The 19,413-nt window shown below is 33.8% G+C and overlaps 2 protein-coding genes across 8 annotated transcripts; one reads left to right on the plus strand and one right to left on the minus strand.

Annotated features, from left to right (window-relative positions):
• Window positions 1-720: 720 nt before the first annotated feature.
• On the plus strand, window positions 721-7,408 carry LOC102585294 (uncharacterized). 2 transcript variants are annotated; one of them, XM_015312313.1, is made up of 5 exons: window positions 721-901; window positions 3,101-3,370; window positions 3,533-3,629; window positions 4,881-4,989; window positions 7,079-7,408. In XM_015312313.1, the coding sequence occupies exons 2-5, from the start codon at window positions 3,179-3,181 to the stop codon at window positions 7,155-7,157; spliced, it is 477 nt and encodes a 158-aa protein (XP_015167799.1). In that variant the 5' UTR covers window positions 721-901; window positions 3,101-3,178; the 3' UTR covers window positions 7,158-7,408. The 2 variants fall into 2 exon arrangements, with proteins under 2 accessions (XP_015167799.1, XP_006355344.1); XM_006355282.2 differs by having other exon boundaries at window positions 722-896.
• Window positions 7,409-8,941: 1,533 nt separating this feature from the next.
• LOC102584099 (F-box protein At2g26160-like) lies at window positions 8,942-19,206 on the minus strand. 6 transcript variants are annotated; one of them, XM_006355281.2, is made up of 7 exons: window positions 17,663-19,206; window positions 17,470-17,517; window positions 15,493-15,633; window positions 12,026-12,138; window positions 10,974-11,149; window positions 10,712-10,862; window positions 8,942-9,695 (listed from the first exon to the last, which is right to left on the minus strand). In XM_006355281.2, the coding sequence occupies exon 1, from the start codon at window positions 18,848-18,850 to the stop codon at window positions 17,663-17,665; it is 1,188 nt and encodes a 395-aa protein (XP_006355343.1). In that variant the 5' UTR covers window positions 18,851-19,206; the 3' UTR covers window positions 8,942-9,695; window positions 10,712-10,862; window positions 10,974-11,149; window positions 12,026-12,138; window positions 15,493-15,633; window positions 17,470-17,517. The 6 variants fall into 6 exon arrangements, 5 of the variants coding, with proteins under 5 accessions (XP_006355343.1, XP_015167801.1, XP_015167800.1 ...); XM_015312315.1 differs by having other exon boundaries at window positions 8,942-9,522; window positions 9,592-9,695; window positions 10,974-12,138; XM_015312314.1 differs by having other exon boundaries at window positions 10,974-12,138.
• Between the last annotated feature and the right edge of the window lie 207 nt (window positions 19,207-19,413).

A 19,413-nucleotide genomic window follows, 5' to 3' on the forward strand; every position in this document is an offset into this window, starting at 1 on the left:
TGTCCCTTTAAATCCTTTTTATACATCATTTTTTACATTTATGTATATTTACATTTTTTTTAATACCATGTATAATAATATTTACTACTCCTTATTTTTATGATAATTATACATATTTTTCTATTAAAAAATTATACTATATAAATATAATTTTTATTTATGAATTTATTTGACTAATTCTTATGTTTATTTTATTTTGATTTCTCATAAATTTTCTTCTCTTTAATAAACTTAAGAGGGAAGTTCTATTTTTAAGCTAAATAAGAAAAAAGTTATATTTTTAAATACACATGGTACTTATCATGGGAATACATAAACAAAAATATTTAAGTTAAATAAAATAAAAGTTTTATTTTAAAAAATGAATAACTAAAGCTCACAAAGAAATATTTAAAAAGTTTAAATAAAGTGAAGGGTAATTTTGTAAACAAACAACTTGTTCTTAAAATTTATCAATATATATATTATTTTGAATATAACAAACCAAACACTCAATAAGAAATAATCTCAGGACAACTTATCCCATCATAACTAATCCCAACATAACTTATCTCAACATAACTTATCCCATCATAACTCATATTCAAACCAAACGACCCCTTAGATTATAGTCCCTAGATTATATTATAGAAACGTCAGAAGGGCAATTTAGTCCAAATCCAAGCTCGTATAGATGTTTGTCGTGATCATCAATGTCGTGATCAGGAGCTTTCCTGGCATATTACCCCACCCCCTCTTCTTCCTGTAACGTTCCATATTCACCCCACCCACCCCCGTAAACAAACTACCCCTCTCTCTCTCTCTGGATTTATACCTACTGTAATGCAGTTGGAGAAATAGAGTATTCGGAATCTATTGTTTGGTTTGTGAAAATGGCGGTGAATTCGAGCCAAGAGGTAAGGTTTGTTGCCTTATTGGAATCAATTGAGTTTTCTTAAATAGTACGCTATGTGCTTTTTTAATCAATTTGATCTTTAATTGCAGTTTTAGTTCAGTTCGATAGCTGCATTGTGCTGTTCTCGTTGTTTTTTTGGCTTGATTTTGGTTATTGTTGGAGTTTTGATGCAGTTTTTATCTGTTTGAAATGTGTAGCCTGAGTCTATATGCGTTGAGTGAATAACTGTTATCTGTCTAGAAATTATGAAGATATGAGTGAGAACAGTTGTTATATTTGAGTTAATTGTGTTTTTTGTGGTATTATTAATTTGTTGTAAGGAATTTCGATTTCTCTATGCAAAAGCCTAAGTTCATTACGGTCCTTGAATCTACTGTTTGTACAGTGGGTTCAATGCTTATATCTGTCATTTCTGTACAACTTATGAAGATATGAGTTTTTTTTGGAAGTAGTACAAATAGTAATGTGACAATTAGATCTAATTGAGATGTTTTATTTTAGGCTTTTCTTTTTATTTTGTGTAGATTAAGCTGCATATCGATGTGTTTATTGTTTCGTGATTTGGATACATTTTTTTTTTCTGTTAGAATTTCGCTGTAATTTATTTGATCTATTAGTCAATTTGTTTAGACTGGGGTTCACTTCAATGTGTTTTATGAATCTTAACTTCTATGTGTACGTAGTGCCAAAATGTTCTTCATGGTCATTGTGGTTGCAAATTTTATTTATTTCTAAAGAAAGTTATTGAGATACAGTTGGAGATATGACAGCTTATAAATGGAGTAAGTGTTGGTGGTTAACTCATAAGTGTTGTACAATTGCATTTTAGAGTAGATGTGTCTTTTAAAGGAACCTTTATTTCCAGTCAGAAAGTGATACTGTGTTGCTTTTACTTCTCTTGTTTCATTAGCAAAGTGGTGGTCAAAAGTTGAGGCCAGTTACTATTCTCTAGACTACATTGAACATCAAAAACACTTTGGATACTATATGAGATTATTCAGCTCTAGTCTTGGATGGTTTTCTTGCACCAATTGAGTTTTGAAAAAGTTTAAATTCTTGGTCACTGGCTCTTAGATATTCTTAATTTTATATTCTGATACCATTTAATGCGAACTGGTGATTAAGCTTAAATGCAAGTCCTAAATTCTGATGCTTTTGTCATTGCTGAAAGTAGGGACCACTGAACCAATTATTTGATTGGCAAATCCTTTGATGTGGTGTGAAAGATTTTATTTGTTTTGTATCTTGTGCCTTATAAGAGAGTGTTCTTGAAGTTTGGATTTTCATTCTAAAAGATGAACAAGGGTAGCAGCAGACTTATGAATCATAGATGACTATTTCTTAACAAGAACAGTCTACTTAGTAATTCCCCATATTATCAGTGTCGGAAGTGAGGTCAGTAAAAATATTATAGAGTTGATTTAAGACCATAATTAAGGGCCTCTTGGTGATGGTTCAGTTCTTAAGATCTAGGTTGCTTGGACTCTCCAAAAATGTTGCCGCACCTGTGTCGGATCCTCCAAAAATGCACTACTTTTGAAGGATCCGACACGCACTCGATGACATGTTTGAAGAGTCTGTACAACATAGCTTAAGATAACATCCAAATTTTGCATGACAATTGAAAATGTACCTTAGTTTTGCTTTCGGGAGTTCATATGATGACCTGGTTACCTATATCATTTAGAAGTATGATATTTGCTAGCACGTTTTCTCTTTACGACTTGAGCTGTATCAACTTCCAGCTAGGTCAGCGTAAGGTAAACTTTATAATGTGCCAAGGATAAATTTTGCTGGCTTACATGCAGCTTAAACCTTTTAATACGAACATATCATGTTTTAAAGTCCCTTGTCCAAACAACAAGAAGTACATGTTATATCATTTGATCAAGAAAAACATAAAGCAGAATGCATCTTGTACTTTTTGTAGCTGTAGGACATTGCTACCATATATTATGTGCTACTATTATCTTCCTTTAGGCAATAGGTAATTTTTCTTATACTTCACCTATCTTTTTATGCACACTTCCCTAATCATCAAAATTATCTAGTTAGAAATTTTTAACCCAATCTCTCTCCTTTTTTTCTAATAATGACTAATTTGTTTGTTAGTTCATCATCATATGTGCTTCTCTATTTATTTGATCATCTCTTCAAATTCTTTTATTTAGGATGTTGAAGTAACTTTAACTATTTCTATTTCAGCAAAGCCAAGATTCCCTGAATTTTGTTAAATTACCTGACGAAGGAACCAAAGGTCCTCTTTGTGAATCACATTTGGATATGGTGAACCTGAAGACTCCAATTTCAATGGATGCCCAATCAAATGGTGGAAACCATGCCAACCTGAAAAATGATAGCTCAGATGCTTATGGCTCATATTGTTTGGCCATAGATATTGACAAAAGAAAATTTGACGCACCTAAATCCACTGAGGAAATGAATGGGAATGTTAAGACGGATGACTATGTATCTGTAAGTGCCTCTTATGAATTTAATGATTTTAACATCATCACATGGGAGGATGTTAATTCTAGAGGGTTCTTATGGTGCTTTTTCTTATTTGGTATTAGTTTGTTCTCTAATTAAGATTTTGTTAATGTAATGCTGAGCATTAACAAATTAATTGCATTTCAGAGTATGTTTCAGAGAGAAATTTCATCACTGATGGGAGGAAAGTTCATGCAACAGATGATGAATAACAGCTTTGAGTTGCCCAAATTTGCATGTAGAGGTAGATTCTTTTCTGCAATCAATCACTCTGTTATGCATTTTCCAAATATGAATTTTGTTATAGATGATACCTGTTATTTTTCCTCTGCAGTTTTCCTTATTATGTTTTGAAATACATTTTATCAAATTTGCTTAAGTCAATTAGATGCTTCTAATGAGCTTGAATCCTGCCAGAGTATCTTCCTATATTTTCACTTATAAAGATATATATTTGACTAATGTTTCAAAAATATTCAAAACTGGAAACTATTTCTTCAGGGAAGGATGACAGATCTGGTTGGTCTTTGGTGAAATAACCAAGGCATGTAACAGTCTCCGATTCTCATGATTATATCCACATGCTAGTTAAGAAAGTAGAAGAATTCTCTAAGAATCAATTCATTCTCTGTAAATAGCTTTACAACATACTTGTGGATAACTCCTGTGATAGGCTCTTCTTCAGTTTCCAACTATCACAGCTCTTTTATTTTTTTTTATTTTTTTTATAATAACACCACGAGTGGCGACATGAAGTACATAATGACTTGTAACTATGTTGGGTTAAAGTGTCAATGATATTCTGCTTTAGTGATGTCAAAGCTGAAACTTGCCACACTAACCTACTCCCAAATCTGTAGTCAAACACCTAATTTTCCCTTTCCTGTGTTATCAACTTGGTTGCAAAAGGGTTGCTAGTGCATACTTTGAAATCCAGTCGTTAAAGTTCTCTTCTTTTTGCAGTTGTATTGGGGAAACCCTGTAAAACCTTGTTACCAAATTAACTACATTACAATCTCAATATCTCAAAAGTGAAATATAATCGGCTTATCATGTGCATGAAGTGCTCCCCAGACCCCATGTCTGTTCTTATTTCCTGAAGAGTTCTCTACAGATGAAAACGTTTGATGTTGTTCCTAGATCAACTTGTCATTTCTAGGCAATTAATCAAAATATATGTTTTACCATGGTTTATTATCAAAGTGTACTTACTGATCAAAAAGAAAATTATTAAATATACTTAGATACTTAAGTTAGCCTTTGCAAGTTGCAACTGCTCTGATTAGACAGCATCAGTAGATATCGCTGGTCATCCTGTCTTCTATTGCGGTTGAGTTGTTGATTGTTTCCATATAATAAAAGAGCAAGTAAAGGTTCAATGACTTTTCAGTTAGCTGAAAAAGGTGGTTCCTTCACCTCATATCAGGACCAGATTTGAGCTTAAGTTGTACAATGAGATGAAAAGTTCACAAGTGTTTCTTGTTTTAAATGGCAGATAAATGTTTGACCGAGAAGGTATATGATACACCTAGCAACAGATTGAGAAAATACAAGCGCTCTGCATCTTTCAATTCAAGAAGAGTTGTTCTCCTTTTCTCAGTCATGTAAGTTTAATTCCTGAATCCGTTCTTTTCATGTTATGCTTCTTTCCTTTTTGGTGCTAAAAACATTGCATTCGTTACATTCATTACCAATACTATATTCATTTCTCATAATCTGTTGAGTTGATGTAGTTTGTGTATCAGCAGGCTCGGGTCAACAAGAGTGAGGCATAAGCCAAACTTCACAAAGAAGCCCTAAAAAAAAATTTAGCTTTTAAATTTTGATGTCAAATCATATTTTCTAGTTGACATATTTAAATTGAATAAATTCTTATAATAACTAAAACAAGAATATTTATCTAAAAGTACTTAGTTGATTTATTAATCTAAATCTGACCGTTGGGTCTATTTGGCCCAAAAAAAAAGAGAATATATATCTAAAACAAGAATATATATTTATGAAGTAAGAATATCAACAATGACAAAATTTAGTGAAAAAATATAATATAAAATTTGAATAATAAAACCTGACTCGGAAATTTGGTAAGTTGATAAAATGATATCGAACTAATGTTGTGTTGCTACAATATAATGATTGGCTGTTGCAATGCTTGAAATTTTTGCAGAATGCAGAAGGTTTGGTTAGACTTTACAATAGAAAAATGAAAAAAGTAAATATAGGGAAAATGTGGTCCATGTTAGTTGTTATTGGATATTAATGAGGTAACAAAAAAGTACCCACATAAAAAAAAACTACAATTACCTAAAAACTATTTCATTTCCCAATTATTGCAACGATCCCCACATTAAGGTAAAAAAATATTTTACTTTCTACCCAAAAATTTCTCTTCAAATCCAACAATACATAGGATTTTCTTTTAAAATAAAATATATAGAACACATCCTTAGGAAAAAGTGCATCCCCGAAAAAGTTGGGGCCCCAAGCCATTGCTTTAGTGGCTCTATAGTAGAGCCGGTTCTTTGTGGAAATAGATGATGAGAATGAACTGTCAGGTGCAAACATCTGCATGAATGAATATGGAACAAGTATTGCACAACCAACCATAATAATTGAGGGTATAAATGTTTCACCAAGCTAATCGTTTTGAAAGCTATGGATTTGTACTGCTTGTCATCCCTTGATTTTGAATATTGTAGGTTATAACTACCAGAAAATGGTAGACTGTAACATGGTTTCTCAATGAACAAATGTAACTTTCAAGTTCTATGCTCTCTTTTATCGAATACACGTGCAAGCACCCATGTCCTTTTTTCTCTCTGTCATTGTCTGATTTTTGGTTGTCTGAGTTGGAGATGGATATTTATTATTAGAGCTGCAAGTAATGCAGACAGGATAGGAATAATAAGGTTAAAAGGATGTGATTGATGTTGTTTATTATAAAGATGCGTAGGGTTGCTTTAATTTTGGGATTTGGCAGGGCAAGATGTTATTTGGTCATTAGATCTTGAGTTACGGTGTTTAGACAACTTAATGACCGGGTGGGTGAGTGGGTGGAGAGATGGTGAGGGGGAAGATTATTTGTTTTTAATTGCATGGAATTCTTTGTCAAAGCCTACTGATCAGAGTTGAATGCAGATGTTAAGATGTCAGTTTACTACTATACAAAGTGTTTTGTCTTGATACTCACAAGTTGTTGGTAGGCTAATCTCTAGAGATGATTCTACTTGGAAAAAAGCTGAGAAAATGCATCGATTACCTATTTAATCATTAAAGAAAATATGGATGAGAAAATAGCCAATACAGAGTAGGTCAGTCTCTACTGAAGATTCATTGTAATGGTTAAATATTCTTGAAGGAGAAATATAGATGATATGGCTATGGGGCACAGAAGCATAAGCATAATCATCTGTAAGAAGGAAGAAATTGGAAATTAGTCATGTGATGTTGAGTCATTCAAGAAGTTGTTTGTCTTCTTGGCAGTATTGTTAATATAACAACTTATCTATCCCTACGCGATTGATGGTTACACATTTCGGTAAATTAAGTGTGAGCCAGTATGTTGAAGATGTTGATGCAACTTTAGTTACATGACACCTCTTTTGCTCCATATTGTACATATATTTCTTCTGGCGTTTAGTTATCGCTTCTATACAGCTCTAGCAATCGACTAAAAGTATCTTCCTTTTTCAGGTCGTGCATGGGGACGATCGTACTCATTTATCTTACTCTAAGAGTTAGAATGAGTGGTGATTGGGCTGCTAATGTTTAGCATCTACTTCTCCTCTTCCTGTCGCGTTCGCGTCCATCATTTGTGGAAAGAGTTTGCTAGGTGACACTTTTGAATGAGCTCTCTTTCTTGCTTGTATTTTATCTTAATGTTCCATGAGTAGGAATCGTTCTTCATCTGTACATAAAGTTAGCAGTTAGTATACCAATTGGTTTCTAATTTAAGTTTCTCTTTTTTATAATGTAAGTGAACTATTCTATCTTCAATATAAATTGTTATTGATGAAAAATCAATACCAATGGTAGCCTACATAACATAATGAAATAATATCATGTAACCAAAAAAAACTTGACATATTCAAAATGCTACACTTTAGGATATGTTTGTACGAAGACTTTACACAAGAAAATTCGACTCTTGTTAGTTTGGTTTATAGATTTAAAAATCTGTCATAAATGATTTGATTTGATATTTTAGAAATCGAACTAACCTGGACCCTGGTCCATATGCACCCCTAGTGAGTAGTGATCCTATTCGATTGATAGTTGTAACAGTTTAATTATTGGATTTGGATTTGCTATTACATGAAGTTGAAAAGATATCCTTTATTTTCAAAGAAAATAAAATGTTTCTTTAGCAATATAAATTGTTTTCTATTACTTTCGCTCAATATTGTTATAATTTGTAATTGTACACCAGGGGTGTTCGTGATTCGGTTTGGATTATTGATTACAATTAAAACCAAACCAATCTAGTTGGTTTTTAAAATTTCTAAAACCAAACGAAAAAAATAACCGTTGGTTTGATTTTTTTCTGGTTTATTTGGTTTGAAGTAATAATTTTTTTTGAGAAAGTACGTATCTCGATAGACACAAACACCTAGTACAAAAACAATCCACAAAAAAACTATTGTCGGATCAATTAAGCGATACTAGAATTATCATTACACGAACAAAGTGATTCAATTAAGAGAAAGTGCGACTATTTTATGTGAAGAATGATAGGTAAAGACAAATGGATTTTGATGAACTTGGACTTAGGATTGTTTTAGTTGGGCTTGAGAAAATGGTAAAGTAAAGACTTAAGTTAATTAAAATTTAACAAAATATTTATATTTTATTTATGAATAAAATATAAATAACTATAAAAGTTATATATCTAATTTATCGGTTCGGTTTGGTTATTTTTGCAGTTGTTTTTTCTTAGTAAAATCAAAACCAAACCAAATAATATCGATTTTCAAAATTTAAAACCAAACCAAACCAATTATCAATTTTTTTAATCGGTTTGGTTCGAATTGCGGTTCAATTTAATTTTTTAACCATAACCATGAACAGCCCTACCATCAACGAATTGGTACAAAAAGTACACTTTCTTATCCATTTCTTGACAGTACATACATAGTATAAATGTGGACATGATCAACGATGGTTATGGTAACAAATGTCTCAAGTCTTAGGCTGCTTTAACCCCACTTCTGCTCAACATCGATCCTCTCACATACTTCCTCAAGCAGCGGAAGACTCAATGCCCAAGCAGTTACACGTTGTTAATTTCAGACTCCTCCGGTAGAGCCAACAACCATTTAGTGAATTGTCTTGTGTTACTAAGTTTCAAGACGTTCACTGAATCCTTCATGATGTTTTGGTGGCAGGTACTAAAAGTTTGCGGCTTATTTTAAGAAGAATTGTAACCTCCACCTTTTTATAACTTCATATATTATATTAAGAAGTTGCGTTGAATGAAAGTAGTATATGTCTTGATTAGTAGATCATTGTCAATTCCAAGTAATATGGTAAATAGGCTACAAAATATCACTATATGTATATGCAAAAACTCTCATGCTAAACATTTATTCCCTTTCGATCTATTTTAGTTATCGTGCTTACTAATAATAATTACAATATTACATAATAAATGAGTTACTGAAAATATATGATCAAATAATACTATGCCAAGACAGGTACCATATCATTACACCTATGACCACTCTATACCTTGCCGTTCCCACTCTCATCCCGTACAACTTCGATAACAATGCAATAATTGTGAGTAACCTGAGAAATTATTATGGCAGTTAAATCAATCATATATTTAACCAAACACTGTTTACTAGAATTATCTAACTCATATATGGACTTGCAAGTATCTTGATCTTATGCTCCCCTTAACAATCTGATATTCGCAAGACCTTGAGACAATTATCCTTGCTTAGACGTGTGGCGGGTGACAATCCATGCTCTATGCTAGCCCAGTTCTAAGCGCATTGTCTAGGCTGTCTATAAGTCACTAACATCTTCAATCCCAACAGGAATTTGACGTACATCCTTAGTAGCCTCACGTACTGCAACGAGTATAGCCACATGGGACATGAAACAAGGCAGGCTTATGAGTGACTTGACACTTCCTGCAAATTTCAAGACCAGAAATGAGATTGATGACATTTGATCTTTAATATTGGATACAGTATACTCACCAAAACTGACTGTAACACTGAAGTATTTGATAACCTTTGGCCACATGCTTAGAAAGTGCCAATGACTCTGTCAGAAAACTCAATACAGATGCTGCACCTTTGGCCTGTAACACCAACAGGGAATGTCCAACGCCAATGGAAAATCATACAACTAATGGTAAACCAAGAATACTAAAGTTAGGACTAAAATCTTGAGAATAGTGAAAAGATCTAGTAGGATGGCCGGGAAAACAGCATGGTAATCTTCTTCACTCGAGAATGGGATGATAAAAACTCAGCTATCTTTTGTGCATTTTCCTGCCATATTGTGGAAACACACAATGTCCATATATTATGCAACTATGACAGAATTTTTTCTGAATGTTATGATTGTCAGGCAAGCACTCACCAATAAAAGTAGAGAGGAAACAAGAACTCTGAATTCAAGCTTTCAATCAAGCCAAGAGATAAAAGATAGCAAAAGAATTCTTAAATAGGGAGCAGAAATATTATAAAAAGACATCAGAGAGCTGATATACCCCTCGTTATAAAAAGTGGCTCATATATACCCCTACTGTTATACAAATGGCTCACATATACCCTTTTCCTCTAACGGAAGTGAAAAAATTAATTTTAGTTTAATTTTTTTAATTATTTTTAAAAAATATAATCCCATATGGGTATATTTAATCTTCCTCAAACATATATTATTATTATTATTTTTTTGTTTCAATGACTAATTTAGATTTATTATTTTGTACATGGACCTTAAGAAATTAATGCAAGAGGAATGGAGCTCAATAACTAGTAAAGTATAAAAGGAAGTCATATATTTATAAAGGTACTTGTTTGTCTTTGCCCACAGTTGAAGATTTCTGAGTCTGAGTTGAATTACTTGCTGGAAGTTCCAAATTGCACATTCAGACTCGTCTTGTGATTCATCGCCACAAAACGAGTAGGACTTCCAACTCGTCTTATTGGACGTTCCAAGACGAGTAGCATTTCCAACTCGTTTTGTGATTCAGCGCCACACAGACACAACCAACTGTGTACCTGGAAGGAGGTTTCCAGGTCTAGCCTGATTACCAAACCTTTGGAAGATAATAAATTCAAAGAACCTAAATGAAAACGATTAACAGACCTACTGGAAGAAGATTATGGGCACCACCAAACAACTCCTTCAGAGTAATGCAAATCATGGCATTGGGTAATGGGCTAATGGCTTTGTCAATTGCTCTGAGAGAGGAGTAATGACTCCATGCTTATGTCAACCAAGCTCTTGAGAGCTAACGCTGTTCATGGTGCCAAAAAAAAATTGACAATCAAGTCACTCTCACAGCTTCAGTAAATAAAATGGATCTAGCAAGTAATAACAACACAGAAGACTTAAATCAAAGCCTTACTCCAAAATCTCATAGAATATCTGGGAGTAAGGCTTTTAGGACAACTTGTTGATCGAAGGTGTCATGCTGTTTCCACCATTTAAGCTTCCATTGGCTTTCTTCGCCAATGCCGACGAGTCATCCACTACATCAAACAAGCTCACCTTCCTTTTCTGCATCGTTCCCGTCCAGAATATCTAAAATCCATCACAAATTCAAAATCCTCAATAAAACAATTGCAGATACACTGAAACATCGGAGAACAAGCGACCAGGATTTTAGGTTTCTGTCAGTTCTAGGTTTACAAGGAGGGAAATGAGAAGAGGGAGGGAAGATAAGATTAGGAAAAATTCGCTTTCAAATTGTTTATATTACTCTATTTAGTACCAACTTTTTGTGGCTATTCTCTTCAATGGCCAGTGAAAAGGTCTTTACTCTCGGCTAATGTCTAATTGCCGCTAATAGTTGAGAAAAAGGAATAAATCACTAACATCTAATTAATTGCCATTAAAGGTGTTTCTTCTGGTAGTGATAAAAGATGGCATCCTGTTTTGGAAATGGATATCCACTTAGTATCTCCAAGTTTGCAGGGTCAAGTTATAATTACCACCATAGAAGGAAACAATTACAGAGTTCTGTTTGCTTGAGATAGAACTTAAAGAAGTGCCAACTTTGAATAACAGACATGTGTTGACCAGATCTGCCGGAAGGAATAAAGTCTGGCCATCATGAACTTCAAACGCATATTCAGTTTCAAGCTTCTTTGCCCAATACTTTCACAGAGAAGGAAACTTATACCTTGCTGGAAGGGTGATTTCAACCCTAGTGATTGGGTTAAACAGACTAACAAAGTGATTTTAGGAGTGTCATTTTCAATAGAAACTAATCATCCATGGGAAGAACGGCAAAACTCTTTATTACCAAGGACCTCTGGGACCTTAAGGTAGTGACCAACTCTTCTTTCATGTATGCTAATAAGAAACCTTACATATTTTTCGTTTGTATAATCATCACGAGACAGCAGCAGCCATGGCTGAACTCCCTTAATACTAGAAATAGTTTGTAATACTGACCTCCATGAAGTACAAACACATGTGACTCGGACTTTATTAGTAATGTAACAAGACAATGATCTATCAACCTCAACAATTCCTGCGGAAGCTCTGACCAACCAGCCATTTACAATCTGATACATCAATAAGGAATGTGAGATATAATATTAGAGCAAAACAATAATCAAACAACTTACAAAGTATCACACGAACTTAGTATAACAACCAAAAGAGATGATTACTAAGCAGTAAGCAAACATGCTGTTTGTTACAATTCGGACAACAATCATAATGAGTACATATATATCTATCTACATGTCGTTTCAAAGCATAAAGATCTGCAATCTGAACTGAGGAATTTAGAGGTTAGCTCACCCTTGCGGGATCGCAACTATATAGCTTCAGAGAAGGAGTTCTCTAACAAATTATTGCTACCTGTACTACAGTGTTCATTCTTTCCCCACCACTTATTCACCAAATTTACAAGGTTGATTCTAGCTCATTGAAGTGCAACACCAGATCATACGAGTAAATATAATCAACAGGAATTTATACAAGAGGATTCAAAATAAAGATGGCAACTTTTTCTAATATAATTCTAATTCCACAAATAATTGCAAAAAAATAATTTCACTCCAGCAATGACAGCTTATAGTGCTGCTTGACAAATTCCTAGGAAATAATAAACCATAAGGTTCTAAAAAGCAACAGCTTTACTACGATCAATTAAGTAATTCTTCAAAAACCAATATCAAAAGAGCATAGGGAGCTATAATAATCAAACAGGTGTCAGAAAATTGTTGTAGAGCATGAATCTGAAAATTTACAAAAAAGCAGCAAAGAAGATTTACCTAAAACAAATTGAAAAGCTTGAACATTCACAATCGGTTTGTCGAGCGATCGAGATAACCTACCAATAACAAGGATGGATGCACAAGGTTTTATAGCCTTACTGATTTCTAGTTCAGATAATTTCTCTTTCCCCAACCTGATCTGGTTTTGGAAATTACACCCATATTTACCAAAAGTAGCAATATTTTTCAGTTTACCAAACATAACAGGAGTTATGTATACAAAATCAGGCTTCAAATCTCGCTCAAGGCTTCAAATTTCACTCACAAGTTCATGTATAAATTTTGTATGAAATATGTATATAATGGTATAAATTTTGTTTTAAAACGTATACAAAATCTGATATAATACGTATAAAATCTGTATTAAGATTATATTCTTCAAACATCTACGACAGGCATACATCTTAACAACAATTTTCAGAGGACTAATTATACAGTATATAACTTATTTACAGCTTTCATACTATTCATACCAATTTAATAAAGCTACAACAATCTTATTGATAGACACGAAGATTTAAGTAATTTAATTCAACGTTCTAACATATCAGAAAAAATTCTAATGTCATTTAACTACAAACTTGAAAATTTGACAAAAAAATTACTATTCCTAATGTCATGACTATATAAGGAGATAATGAACTTCTATGGATAAATTGTAACTTTGTGATAGATAAAGTAATTTTTCAGTGATTCTATCAAAACTTTTATTGAAAAATTACAATTAATTGTAGCTTGAAATATTTAAATAAAAAGGTGATGATATGGAAAGACGATTTAATGTATTACTATATCACTATATGGGAAAATTTATAAATTTGTATATTAAAAAGACTTTTAAATGGTATCTAATTCTATATAATACACAATTATTCTAATTATCATAAATAAAAGGTTTCATTTTTTTTTAGATTTTAGTTTGAGATGTTCAAATGAGCGACTAAATTAGGTTAAGTTTCTATTTCTCATTAATTAGTACATATGTCTATCTTGTTGGTTCTGATTTTTCCTGCCTCTCGTACATTTGTTCTTTTTCCTTTTTATGATAGTTTTATATTCTGTTTTAAACTTAATTTTTCTAAATCAACTATTTTTATATATTCATTTTAAGGTTTTTGAATGAATAAATCCTCAAAAGGATAAATTTATAGCTCCACATCTAAAAGAGGTTAAAAGAGTAAATGTAGAAAAATAAAATCATAATTTTATTTAAAATATTCCTGACATTTTATTAAGTTTTGGCTTTTGGCCATTACTTGTAGAGAGCCACCTCTCCTATAATACAAGGATTAGTTAGGTAGGATTTAGTTATCTTTATAAAAGTTATTTCATCTTTTACCCTGCATAAATAACACATAAATTCCCTCATAACTCATACATATATTAGAAATGCAGGACTGTAATCAGGTAACCAAACACCGTACTTGTTGTGATGAATTTTATACCTAGAAAATAAAATGCTACTTAACATAGTACCTATTATGATAGTTTCAATATATGACCGTGAACCAACCCCTCTTCAGTATAGGCAGGTCTTTCTTTAGAACAGATTCATTCCAGAACAGAAAACCAAATTGAGAATCAGAATCGCGCTTGGAGCCTATCGCTAGAACGAACAACACACCAGCGACCAGACTTGCTACGCTAGTAGGGCTTGTGGGAAAAGCAAGAGATCTTATTTTATCCTTAAGAATAGTGGGGGCCGAATCAACTGGGTCACCAGAAAAGAACCTCTACTTTAGCAAAAATCATAAGAGAAGAAACGTTCACAGAAGGTTGAGAAATAGTACGCCCGGTTCACCAGGTTCTACCACTGCAGGGCCTGTAAGGAGAGGAGGGCATGGAAATTTGACTTTGATGGAACGACTAATCAAAATGGGTACGGAGTAGGGGCATTACTGATCATAACCACCAACCAAACGACTCCTTAGTTTGTGGTTTTCTAATGGCACAACATCAACTCAATGAATGACCATTTTGGTGAGTTCTGATTGACAATAAGAATATGTAGGCTATAGAGAACCTTTTTATCTTTATTCATCAATCACATATTTTACATACGAAAAGAGAGGCAGCAAGATGTTGAAACAATTGCAAATATTAATGTGTTGTAGTAGTATCTTGATAAATTTACAGTAGGAAAAATTCATTAGTTTATTCTACCTTTTCCCTCCCCCTTTATGTTCATTGGACGAAGAATTGCTTGTAAGGGATGTGGTATGACTTATTTGCGAAGCAAATGCTTATAATTATTTATTTGGTAAAACAACAAAAACTACGACTCAATCTCAAACTAATTTGCATAACGCTTCATTTATGCCCGTTTCATTATCACTACCTTGAACAATGCCCGTTAGCGATACAAGTTACTACAAGATGCCCTCTTTCTTGAAGCTAGAACAGAGACCTTATAATTGTAAAAAGGAACGGGAATTTTGATCTGCCAGATACTTTCAGTAACCCAAAGGAGTTCTTTGAGCTTTAACAGTAACATGATCATATTGTCTCACAATAACTAACACAATACGATAAGCTAAAGTTAGATAATAGTTGGGCAACAGTAACAATTTCCCCTTGAACATAGAGCAATTAAAATACAACATGTTTTAGCGATGAGCAACAAAACTAACTTACGCTAGATGTGTAGCTGCAAATTATGCTACATTCTTGAACATCCAAAATAACTTAAGCCATACGTCTGCACTTCTGAGCAAGATTCTCAAAAATCTTATGAACATCAGCAGATGTAACTGGATTTGATGGATCAATGGATGCCTGTCAAGAAAATGAGGATGGTAAATAAATGGCCAAAACCTATATACAGAATAAATGGGACATACCAGTTAAAGAGTAATAATAAGGGAGAGGGATAAAGAGGATTTCGTTCATCCAATATTTGTTTATATACCAGTTAAAAAGTAATTAGTTCAACAATGAGAAGTTTGGTTCTACTTTTGCATCTCTTCATCCAATAAACTGGTTAAATAGTTGTATCACCATTCACCACGGGCGATAACAAAACTCAGTTTGCAAATGGAACAACCCTCCTCATGTCCTATTCTGGAGTGGTTTGTGAACTTTAAGGTTTCAGATTCCATGGATTTACTCAAATTACGGATCAGAAATTCTAGTGTACAAACTTCTAATGTTTATAAAAGTTAGACATGCAAAAAAAATTGATGAAGTAAGAAGTTTCATTGACAAAAGGCAAAAAAAAAAAAAAGGCAACAGGATGGTGCCATATTAAAGCAGATGAGCTTGACAACTTTTGGAGTAGAAACAAAAGCTAGTGAGTTTTCAGAGTAGAAACTTAGTTACATAACACAAAAACCATGGAGCTAACAAAGTCCAGGAAGTTGTCAATGGCAACGCTATTAACAGGGGAGAGAAAGCTCCAACTGAACAAAAAACCCAAACATCTAGCTTTTAGGGTATGAAGAAGAGTTGAAATACCATAAAAAATTACATATGCAAACAGCCAAAATCTTTACATAGTTAATCATATCACTATACAAGAAAAATTATATCACTATACAAGTATGGATATCATCACTTCAAACAAAGGTTAGATGGCAATAATAGAGCGGTTTCTTTATCAATACAACATTTATTATAGCCACTTAACTGAAAAAACAGAATAAGACCAAACAATTTTGTCTCAGGTCAGGTCAGTCCAGACATTAGTAAGCAATCTATTTCTTGCATTTATTTGTTTCTCCATCAGTATATTCGTCATCATCTCTTTCTAATTTAACGCCATCATAGAAATGTTGATGCTCCTAATACGCTTCCAAGTAATCCAATGAGACAACACAAAGTTCCTGATTATTTTCGAAAAAGAAAATTTATTTACATATCTATTGAAGATGTTCATTTTATTAATGAGTGGAAGCATCCTAAAAAAAACACTATGGCAAATTACATTTTCTTTGATAAATCCTATTGTCATGTGAAAAAGAGCAACAGTGCTCCAAAGAAAGAGTATAAGGAGAAAATGTTCAAGAACAACACCATTGGCTCTGCTAAAGAGTCTAGGTGCGAGTATTCAATAACATATCCAGAAAGCATAATGGCCTCGGCCAAAAGATTGAGATTCAAGGATCTAGTTAGGCTCCAGCTGAATTGGTTGAGAAAGGAAGATATGGAAGTGCTTACAAGGTGAAAGCTGATGTAACACCGGTCACTAGGAATAAGGGTCGGGTAATTTGAAAGGATGACTTCAGGAAGAGGATATATCAAAATGAAGAATCTCAAATATTACTTTGTTGCTTCTATTTTTTCAGGCCATAGAGGCTAACAATTATATGAGTACAAGCAAAAATGACAGTATGTTTAAGCATCTCAAACATATATTTATTCTTCTGCGTGAAACTCATTTTAACACCTCGAAGAAACAACTTCAATACACAGTTTATTGAAGTAGAGTAATAGAAGAATCTTACAACCTCTTTTGTTTCTACAGACAGCTAGAAGATAATTACATCAAATATCATTTAGTATATCAATCACAATGGTGATTGCTCCTCAATATTATTAGATCTTGAAGAGTTTCCAGTAAGAAACTTGAAATAAAGACAACATTGATGTAGTGCAGATTCCAACATAACATACCTTGAAGCCAGGTAGCATAACCACTGACGAGAGTATCTTTGTCCAATTCTACGAAAACAACAAAGATGCATCACCAAGTCTGAAGGTAAATGACATAATCTAAATACTCTTTAAAAGAATCCAGTCGACTTCGGGGGTGAAACAAGAACACATAGAATAATAATAAAATTGTAAACACAGAAAAATGACTCACTTAACATAGAGTTGGTGTGACCCAAATTGGAGGACAAACGCGACTGGGGGAAACACCATCATAATGCGGCTGGATACTGCCATCTGCTAAGTTGAACACTCCCATGTACAAGCCGCCTCCTTCTTCGAAATAGAGGTATGCACCTAAACAATTATCTGCAAAATATATATGATTGGGCTTGATTCCTGGAAATAGAGAAGCTTGGACCGAAAAAGAGGCATTAGCACCCAGGAAAAAAGCTCTGTCCCCTAAATCCCTAATTGGCGTATTTCTGTGAGCATCTAAATCAATATTGAAAATAACAAAATTTTGTGTTTCGTACGCATACGACATATCCTCCTCGTCATTATTTATAGTTGGGATGTACGTCAAAGGAATTCTTTCGCGATCATCTTGCACGCACCTTAAACCAACACCACTTTGCGTAACTACAAATAATGATCCTAGTGATTCTAGGATGTAATAATTACAATCAGCCAATGGTTCTAGCTGCGCTATGTTACGACTACTAGCAGGTTCAGGGCCAGCGACATCACAAACTTGGATGGAACCGCCACAACTCACTGCATAAAAATTGCCATTAAAATATAACACTTCACTAAAATGTCCAAAGTGGATGGGCTTGGTAATCCTGGTCCATAAAAAATCTCCTGGTCTCCAAAAACTCAGGAACTTGAAACTTCCCTCAATGACCATAAGAACATAGTCATCTGTATGAGAAGGATTGGCTGAGAGAACAGCTTTCTTGACAAAGTTCCATGGAATGCGAGTCTGGTAGAATTCATAAAGTTTTGTGGTATTTTGATGAGGCAGTTGGATTTGTACACCCGAAAAAGGATGCAACAGATTGATTTCACCGTCTTCTTTTCCAACAGTGATAAGCCATTCCATAGATTCCATACATCTTTTCCCATGGGTTTCCAGAATTCTCTTTTTAAAAACCATGTCATTATAGAAACTATAGAATTTCCTACAGATATTATCATCCTCATCATCACCATCACCGTCTTCCTCCTCGGCTAGCATTAGCCATGGAACCTTAGGCAAATTACTGATAAAACTGTGCTCATTGGCCACCGAATACCAGGATTTACAGACACTACTGAAATTAAAATAATCCTCAATCAAATCCAAACGACTAAGAATTACACCCAGAAGATCACTTTGAAGTTTCGACCAACCATGCATCTTTCAAGCCCTAGCTAGCGAACTGATTTGACAATAATTTTGAGAAAATGTTAGGAAAATACCTAATTTATGTCCTCACCAACACTGATAAGATGAATAAGCAAGCTGCGGTTTCTTCTTCAGTCGCAATTTTGTTTGGCGATGGGACAGCCGGAACTCTCCACGTACGGTGGTGAGACGGGGGGAGCTCCAGGAACACTGCACACTGTCAGAGTGGTGTTTGGTTGGTAGAATAAAACAATTGACAGAAATTTATCATTTACTTGTTGGATTTTGCTTTTATTTATCAAAGGGATGATAATGGGCGGGGCGGGGAAGGGCAGGGTGGAATGGAGCATATTTGTCTTCTGCGGGGGCGGGGCGAGGTAGGGTAATCTTTAGAGGACATTTCGTAAATAGCCAAAAAAAAAATAGTTAGGCTTTATAGTTATAGTATACTCCTAATTTTGATTTATAGCTACATATTAGAAAGGGAAGAGAGACGAGCGAGATTGGGAAAGGAAGGAGAGAGGCGGGAGAGAGGGAAAGAGAGGAGAAAGCCTCACGTAATTATAGCTAAAATT

Source organism: Solanum tuberosum, unplaced genomic scaffold, assembly GCF_000226075.1.
Source record: "Solanum tuberosum cultivar DM 1-3 516 R44 unplaced genomic scaffold, SolTub_3.0 scf00185, whole genome shotgun sequence".
Taxonomy (NCBI): Eukaryota; Viridiplantae; Streptophyta; class Magnoliopsida; order Solanales; family Solanaceae; genus Solanum; species Solanum tuberosum.

What these genes read in the sequence shown, in the direction of transcription:
- LOC102585294 (XM_006355282.2), top strand. Translation starts at nt 873, where the DNA reads ATGGCGGTGAATTCGAGCCAAGAG. An exon ending in CGGTGAATTCGAGCCAAGAG is followed by an intron (nt 897 to 3,100) that starts GTAAGGTTTGTT and finishes TTTCTATTTCAG; the next exon opens with CAAAGCCAAGATTCCCTGAA. An exon ending in AGACGGATGACTATGTATCT is followed by an intron (nt 3,371 to 3,532) that starts GTAAGTGCCTCT and finishes ATTGCATTTCAG; the next exon opens with AGTATGTTTCAGAGAGAAAT.
- LOC102584099 (XM_006355281.2), bottom strand. Translation starts at nt 18,850, where the DNA reads ATGCATGGTTGGTCGAAACTTCAAAGTGATCTTCTGGGTGTAATTCTT.